This window comes from Convolutriloba macropyga, chromosome 15, assembly GCF_964194025.1.
Source record: "Convolutriloba macropyga chromosome 15, txConMacr16.3, whole genome shotgun sequence".
NCBI lineage: Eukaryota > Metazoa > Xenacoelomorpha > Acoela > Convolutidae > Convolutriloba > Convolutriloba macropyga.
This window is the reverse complement of record NC_134482.1, coordinates 38,912,376-38,921,355: the sequence shown is the minus strand read 5'-3', so window position 1 is coordinate 38,921,355 and position 8,980 is coordinate 38,912,376. Positions and strand designations below refer to the sequence as shown.

Below are 8,980 nucleotides of genomic sequence, written 5' to 3'. Positions count from 1 at the left end.
GTGGATGGAGATTTAAGATCCGATCCAAGACAGGTACGATATTGACGAAATTGTGAACGGGAAACCTGTGTGTGCACGTGAGTGCGAGTGTATGTTTATATATATATATATATATATATATATATATATATATATATATATATGTGTGTGTGTGTGTGTGTGCGTATGTGTGTATGTGTATGTTGTTGTGTAGGTGGGAGGGGAGGCAAGGTGACTGATATAACCTATGTGAAAAACGGAATTTTATTTCACCCAATTGAGGCAAGACTCACTACGTTTTCACTTTTTTTAACTATATGAAATTATAAAATACTAAAAACATCGTTAAATCAATTCGGCAGATATCAACATTTTAACTCTGCATTAGGATTCGAAAAAGGTGGCGAATTGAAATCAAGCCAGCAGAAAAACTTTTCTAATTGTAAAAAATGAATTTTTGAATGACGACGGAAAACAGAAATTGAAATGAAAGGAAAAACCTGTTTACTTATAAAGTTTTTGATATAACTTTGTCATCTCGTTTCAAACGTTAATTTTGGATAAAGCGAATTCCGAAAAATAACCACAAAACCTTAAGCTAAACCTATATTAATATTAGACCGCTCTAAAAGCAAATTTTTCCTTTTCAGTATTGGAAAAATCTGAAGACAAATGTTGCTAGTCTGCCTAGTCATGGGTAAGACTTTGTTAAAACTTACAAAAGTTAATTTCTTAAATCAAAATGGACAAATTAAATTTCTTTCTGTTTTTTTTTGGCTTGATGTCACTTCTGGGCTTGAAAACTGATACCAAATAATACATTTCGCTTACTTTCACCCAATGATATCAATCATATTTTTGAGGTGTTTTCAGATGATCTAGCTACTCGAGAGATAAATTTTAGCCCATTAGAAAACAAATTTTTAAAATCTTTTGAATTATAGATTTAAAAAGTTGAACACATCAATCTGTGTGAACCCATTAGGAGGTTGTCAATCAGTGATGGCATCCATGTTCTCCCGACCTCAATGTTTTGGAAACTTATTCAAGACTGGCATTTCGATTTGTAAGTTTCAGCTGGCGAAGGCCAGGATTTAGACTTTGAAGTTTTTGCGAAGATTGGGTAGCAATTTACACGCGCAGAAGTGATGAAAAAACATGATTTATTTTTTTTTGTTTATATACTTCGTGTCAATTATGTTTAATTGACAGCTAAAGACCTGATATCTAGCTTAGTTGAAATCATCAGAAAATCTTTCGAGAATATTTGGAAATCGGTTTCAAATTTGCATGTGTTGCCTGACTGAGAGCTTACAAAAACTAATTTTCACCAAAAGAGCTCCTTTCATGATTAGATTGTTAGTGGGTTAGATATGTCTAAAATTCAACATTTCATATTCTTCTAACTTATTTAAAAAGAATAAAAGTGAGAGGCATTCCAATTGAAACAATTTAGGCGTGATGGTTATTTTTGTTAATTATTACAAACCACACCATTCCTGTTGAATTATAAAATGTCCAAAACTACCGTACAACACAAAAAGGGAAAATTTTGAATTTTCCAGAGGCCATAAAGTGTGGTAATGACAATAAATGAAAAATAGAAAAAAACTTAAAGCCAAAGAGTCAATCAACACTGATTTTCGGTTGTCCTGCAAAAATACGCGAAAAAACCCACAAAAGCAACTCGATATAATCAGCATATTGAGATAACTATTGTTTTCCAATTTTTTTCTCCTGTCACACATGTCGTGAAGCGCACTTGACCCATTATTTTTCATCGTATCAAATTGGTGGTTTTTTCAAAAACCATTTCATGCTTTTTTCTAACAAAATGCTCTCTTCTACTTCCTAAAATAATTTATTGAATCATTTTAATAGCAATCTAAGCATGAACTTTTGCTTTGTCACACATGATCTGCTCCCCAAAGAATGTCATAAATAGGATGAGTAATAGCGAATGACATTAGAGCAGACGACAATTGCGACGAGCTTTGCTAGCAAAAAGAATAATTTATTTTCGTTTTCATTGCAGTTATAAATATTTACTACAAAATGAAATAAAAAACAAAACAACAAATTAAAATGAAAACACTATAAATCTTCACACCACGTTCAATAAAGATATTTTTTAAATCAAACTTGCCGTTGTCTATGAAAAAAGCGGTAAAAAATTTGGAAAACGGATAACATTTTTGATAATTAATGCTTAAATTAAATTTTTTGAAATGTTTTAACTAAAAAAGGTAGTAAAATTCTTTTATTCTTTGAGGAAATTCAAAACAAAGACCAATGTGTTTCAGCAGATAATTTAATCATAGTCGTTTTTTCTTTTTCTGAAAAACTCCTTACTCAGAATGTTTAAAGATAATAAAAAAGTGAAACGTTATCTTTTTTTTTCATTTGCTTATTTGAAACAGAAAACTTCTAAATAATTCTACGTCTTTGTACCAAAAATATGCGAACACATCTAATTGCTGATATTTTCGCACCACTTTCATTCGAAGATGAGATCAAAATTTGTTACTTTTACCATTTTTAGTATACGTAAATTCTTATTAGTTTATCTGGAGGCGTACCGCGTAAGTTAAACTCGTTTAAACTCTCTTTTTGAACAAGCAGCATTGCGTTTTGTTGAACTACCAAGACCTTTTGTAATTAAATCTGTGTGTAAGAACTATTTATTGCTTTATATACGTAAAAATAATTCTACAACAAAATCAGTCGAACAAACCGAATCAATTGAATCATTTTACTCTAATTCAATTGTAAAATTTCTTAAAGGGTCGATCTATCCATATAGTTTTATCTTTTGATCACCCTTCATTCCTTCTACGAAGCAAAATGATGAACTTATTCTCGAACGAGAAAGTTGTCCTTATAACCGGAGCTAGTTCTGGAATAGGACAAGAGACGGCTGTGAAGTTTGTGGAAAAGGGAATCACAAATTTATCTCTCAATGGCCGCAATGCTGAAGGGTTGGAGAAAACAAAACAGGACTGCCTAGCAGTTAACAAAGATGCTGACGTGTTGCTGGTACAAGGTTTGATAAACGTAAAATTTTTTGACTTTTGACTTTGTAACCAAACGTTCTTTTTTATTTGAGCAAAGCCAAAGACTGAAGGGATCAAAATTCCATACCTCAGAAGCATTGGTAAAACGCTTTAAAAAATTGAGACATTTAGGTTTTAAAAACTTTTCAACGCACGAACCTTTAAGTAGTAGCCTAGTAGAGAATTTAGCTTTTTATTTGTTGATTTTGAAAAAAAATCACAATTTGAAGGCACGATCTGAACTAGTCAATACCAAGTTTTGTTGCAAACTCTGCACTTTAACCTTAACGTTATCTACGCTATCCGCTGAAAAATAAACCACTGAAAATTAACAGTTATGATCCTATTTCATCTACGGGTAACCGTTGGAGCATAGAAAGACAAATTAAAACACTCAATATTAAATATTTGACAAAAAAAGTTTTCTACAAGACTTACAAAAAAATGTTTGCTGAGAACCAAATGATTCAATGCAAGGAATTGAAAAGATAATTACATATTTGAAACATTATCCCTTAGAAGAAGAAAAAAAATTCTTAGAAATCCGCAGTCTGATTAAATCTTCTTTATATGAAACCGTTAAAATATGTGACTTTACTAACAGGCGCTTTAAAAGAGAATTAAGTAAAAGAGTGAATTGATGTCAATGAAACTTTAAGAAAAAAATGATATATTCAATTTTCCGGAGTTTTAAGCAAGCAAAACCCAATTAGTTTTCCGAAATGCTGCGGATTGATAAACAGCAAAAATGCTTTGTATGTATTTGTTACTATTTTTTATTTTAAAAAAGAATTCTTTTAAGATGCTAAGGAAAGAGCAACATACATTATGCGACGAAAAATGTTAATTATAACGAGTGTACAAAATTTTATTTACTTGCCATAATATAACAAATAGTAACACAAAGGAGAAACAGCATTCGCATGCTGAAACAAAAATAAAATCATAGTTATATGAAGCGTAAAAATTTCTTTGGTGTTATTTTCCTTAAAGAAGGAAGAAAAAATGCTGAATTCTGTTACTCATACGATTGACTAAAACTAAAAGAAATGGAAGCCTATGTATTTTTTAGGTATCAACAAAAAGACGGAATATAACCAGATTAATACATAATTGAAAAAAATTGGTTTTGGAGAAGACAAGAATATTGTCTAAGAATAACCACAGTTAGCGTTTTTACTTCTTTGCTGAGCAAAATTGAACAATGGACTTTATTTCCGACAATTGTCCTAGCTAGAAAGTCAACAGCATTTGAATTCCTTTTGAAGTCTTTATTTGCCATTTTTGAAGTCCTTTTACTAGTGAAGAGCTGTTTTTTGCTCACGTAATCAAAACTATGTTACACTTTCTCTGAAAATCTGATGAATTAAATATCAGATTGCGCTCTTAAAAAGTTCCAATTACTGCCAGACACGAGCTTTAAAAACCAAAATATGCAAATGATCAGCGTTATATTGCTTTACAATAAATTCAGCTCATAAACATCTCTTAATTAAAATTTTGCAGAAAATTCGCAAACAAGACAAAATGTAAAAATAATTTTGCTCATTGCGCAATAGAGTAATGATTACAATTCCTTACAATTTTTTACTGCATCATCTGTTTGCGCATATCAGTCCTTTTCCTTTGAAACGATATCAAAAGGGATAATGAAAACAGATTCACGTTTTCTAGCGTGTGTCGTGAAAACAGGCTAAAAAATCAGCTTGAAAAGGGCTAAAAAAAGGATTGAACCCAACGTGAGAAAAGAATTGAAAGCGCTGAAAACGTAATTTCAGAGACCTTTTCTTTCAAAATTCAGTTCAGTATTAAAAAGCAACGTACAAGTTTGGTTCTTCAAGCGTAACTTTTGCTCGAAAATTTTAATCTGCGCTTAGGCATGAAAAAAAGGCGTGAAATGTTGAAATTTTAACCTGGATTTCATTCTCTTTTTCTCGGTTTTTAACAGAAAACGTGGTTGTTTTACTGTCGTCGGCGCTGAACTAACAAAAGCAGCGCAGCTCAGAATCAAGATCTTGTACACAGCAAGCATACAAAGGATAACAAAAAAGTAACAGGCCAGACAACAAAATCTAGTTCGGACAAGCAATCATCTATACTTTTGGGTGCAATTCAATCAGAGGGGCGGAAACTGTTTGGCAGACTTTCAAACACAGAAAATGCACCTTTAAGTCTTCTTTTTCGCAAAAAATTAAGTCTTCTTTTTCGCTTAAAGACAAAAAATTACAAAAAATGCACCTTTAAGACTTCTTTTTCAAAATGAGGCTGCTCTGCATTTCGACGATCCAAGCCAAACATGTTCAAAAAAAGGTGCTGGAGGTACAAGAATTGTCAATAAATAGTCCCGATCAGAATCTGAAAAATTATGAACAAGTTTGGAGCAACAGTTACACAGAGACACGCAGTTTTTAGAAAAATTTTCAGAAAAAGCTGAAACCTAATGACTCCTTACTAGATTGATGATCTGAATCCAAAACATTGTATTTTTTTTTAAAGTTTGTGAAGCTTTTGAAAAATTTTCTAGATGTACCTAGTTTTTTGATACCATAGTTTATCATTGCTATTCAGCGCATTAAGCTGACAATTGAAAAAAAAAACAGAAATGGAGCCCAATTTTCAACTGATTTCAACAGATTGCTTTACATAGTTCAGAAGGATCCCCGGTCAAAAAATTGCACAATATCTATGACCTCGTTTGAGGCCATCTTTGACCATCTTTGCTTCATTCGAATCAGATTTGATTTTTGTATAAAAATACAATTCGTGACCAAATCAAAATCCTAAGAAAAAACCTATCTTCGGATATAAAACTTTATTTCGGTTTAGGTGATCTACGAACCGACGGCGTGTGTGAAAAGTTAGTGAAAGAGACTATCGAAAATTTTGGTCAAATTGATATTTTATTCAACAATGCTGGGATGTCAGTAGGCGTACCACTTTGCGACCCATCAATGGATTCTTACGAACCTGTTTTTGACATCAACCTCAAAGTGGCGGTCAAGTTAACCAAACTCTGTATACCCTATTTGAGACTAACCAAAGGAAATATTGTGAACAATTCCTCAATTCTCGCTACCCACCCGGTGCCGAATCACTCGTTTTATTCTATGAGCAAGGCGGCTCTCGATATGTTCACGCGGTGCATTGCTGTTGAGGAGGGCAAAAATGGGATTCGGGCGAATAGTATCAGCCCTGGGAAGTTTTGACATGCAATCATTGAATATTCAATAAGGTTTTCAAAACCGACCGTCTTCAGGTTTACTTAAAATCATATGCGGCTCGCTGAAAATCAGATTTAGACAAACATCTGGTCACTTAGCAGTTGATCATTTTCCATGGAATTTTCCACGCACCTCGCCTCTCTTCCGTGCGTTTTTGAAAGACCTAATAGAAGCAATTTTGAACGAGGACCTCGAGTTGAGGAGTTGAGATGACCATAACTTGCCTCCACTTTTTACAACAAAATTGGGTATTTTTAGCCAATTTTTGAAATGCTTGTCAATTCTAAATTCTTTTACGCGTTATAAAAGTTGTCAGTATGTCTTCTTCTTCGTAAAACAATGTTAACAATTAAACAAACAAACTTGACAATTAATTTTCACCTTATTAAGATTACGTGCCTCATTTTTGTTGCCAACTATAATTGACAGCGCAACTCAAATTATGCGAACGTTCTTTCTCATGGGGAGGAAATTAAATAAAAATCCTACACTGTACAATTCAATGATTGCTTACCTGTTCTGAACCATTTAAAGGGATAATTGAGACAAATTTCGCGCAGAGCATTGGTGTTCCCAAGGAATTCTTGGAACCGTACTGGGATAATCTTAGGAAACAAACTCCACTGGGCAGAAACGGATCTGGGAAAGATGTGGCTAATTTGGTTGTATTCTTAGCATCCGATGAAGCGAATTTCTTAAGCGGTTCTTCAGTTTTACAAGATGGAGGTCTAGCGTGCAGAAATGTCATTCAGTGAAAACCTGACAGTCGGCTGCAAAAATGATTAGTGTGACTTATAGATATTCACAGAAGAAGAAAAACTTGGACAAAAGTTTCGAAGACTGCAAAAGAATTTATAAAAAATATCTGGAACTTTTTCTGCACAAACTGAAATATATCTTTGCTGGACTGTTTGAGTTATTGTAATTAGTTAGTTCTTTTTATAAATCATTGTACAAGAAACAAATATTGTTTTTTATTCATTAAAGACTTCCGAAGTTTATCTAATACAAATTTCTTTCAAATGAGAGGTAAGAAAACAGACCACGAAAAGGCCGGTAAACTTCATACTTTAACTTTTTTGTTGGATCAATTGAAAAAAATTAGCGAATTACCAAAGAATTATACAAAAATGCTTTTGAAGCTGTCAATCTGCAACTTACAAATAAGTTGAAGGAAAAAACGATCACATTTTTGATGAAGAAGTCTAGCCAAGACAATAATTTGAATAAATTTAATTTGATTCCTAGTTCTCAGTTTCTATCTATTGCCCTAGAACCATATTTCATTCTGTTTATAGGCATTTCCACAACAACTGGAGTCTTAAAGCCACTCGTTACGTACACTGGAGGCAAAAGGAAAAATTCAAAAGAAGTGCTTGTTTTAAACTTTAACTATGTCTTTTTGGTCAACGAGATCAGAGCAGGATGGCAACAAAAAAGGAAAACGCTTCGATTTCAATTATGTCACTGAAAACGAAAATAAAAATATCAGTGGTTATAAAGGTAAATAAAATCTAATTGTTTCCTATAAACCGCTGCCAGCTGCTCAAAAAGCCAAAGCATGAGATAAACATAATCTTTAAAAGGTCAGCCGAAAAAACTGGTATTGAAAAATAATTTGGTTTTCATTCTAAGGAATTGGGTTCAGAATAGGAGCTCTTCGTTTGATGAAAACATATACAAGAGAAACTACGCTCAGTATTGTTAGAAAAATTAATATACACATACGACTCTTTCCTAAATGAAGAAAAATCATGAGCTCACGTCAGCATTTTTATGGCGTATTTTTTTCCAAAATGAAATAATAACGCATAAAATTTCAGAGCAAGTTGAATTGAAGGGAACGAACGTTCGGTTTTCATGTTTTTCAGAACATATTAATTGATTCTTAAGAGAATCAAAACGAATTCGCACAACAGGGTTTTTCGAGGAAACTGATTTCAATAGTCTTTAGTATTAAAAAAACAGTTCTCTGTACCATCTGGAGAAAACATATTTTATTTAACTAGATTGGAAGTCAGTTTTTCAACTTTGACAATGGAGGATGAAAAAGAAACGTTGCGCTGTTTAAAGTAGATTTTTATCCAATATATTGACATAATGACATGTAAGCTCTACAAGATGGTTTAATAGATATCCATAGTTTCCAAAAGTGATTTTTTTGCAAACTGCTCAAAATGACAAATACTTATTAAAAAATCAACAGAAAAAAACGTTTAATAAAAAGTAATCCGAAAAAGTTGACGTGCAAGGCGCTGCACTGAAGAGACAGTGTTTGTGAAGGTTGATGACGAGCAACAGTATATTTTTTAACTAGTGAAAAAGAGTTCTCTAAGTTTTGGCAAGAGCAAATTTTTACTAGATGCATCCTTGGTCCGTAGCTAACAAAGATCGAAATGATTCAGAATGTCATCTGGTCTCAAAAACATCTTTACATCCGGGAGGCGTGCGTGAAAGAATTAAGGGACAATGTCTCAAAGTATCTGCCTGATTAAAAAGAACAGAACAAAAGAAAGACAAAGAAATAGCAAACTTCGTGCAAGCGATCTCTGTTGCCCTGCAATTTTTAGAATAACTTGTATGAGTATATTTATTTACTCTTTATTAGTTCAGTTTTTTAAATGCGTTTGATGAAAACAATGACTGTCTTTGACCAAAAAAAAAATCAAATTTCTGGTTTTTCGGAAAACAAACACCATCAGGATTCTTTATGACTACTCATTTCTG

The 8,980-nt window shown here is 32.7% G+C and overlaps 2 protein-coding genes across 2 annotated transcripts in view; one reads left to right on the top strand and one right to left on the bottom strand.

The window, feature by feature from the left end:
* Positions 1-8,980, bottom strand: part of LOC142354058 (uncharacterized) — a 469,891-nt gene that overhangs the window by 333,965 nt on the left and 126,946 nt on the right. The window lies entirely within an intron of this gene.
* On the top strand, positions 2,566-6,238 carry LOC142354183 (putative oxidoreductase SERP2049). The gene is made up of 2 exons (XM_075406442.1): positions 2,566-3,022; positions 5,859-6,238. Exons 1-2 carry the CDS (start codon positions 2,824-2,826, stop codon positions 6,236-6,238), a joined length of 579 nt encoding a protein of 192 aa, XP_075262557.1. The 5' UTR covers positions 2,566-2,823.

Coding starts and splice junctions, on each gene's coding strand:
- LOC142354183 (XM_075406442.1), top strand. CDS start 2,824: ATGATGAACTTATTCTCGAACGAGAAAGTTGTCCTTATAACCGGAGCT. Junction 3,023..5,858: donor TGACGTGTTGCTGGTACAAG/GTTTGATAAACG, acceptor ATTTCGGTTTAG/GTGATCTACGAACCGACGGC.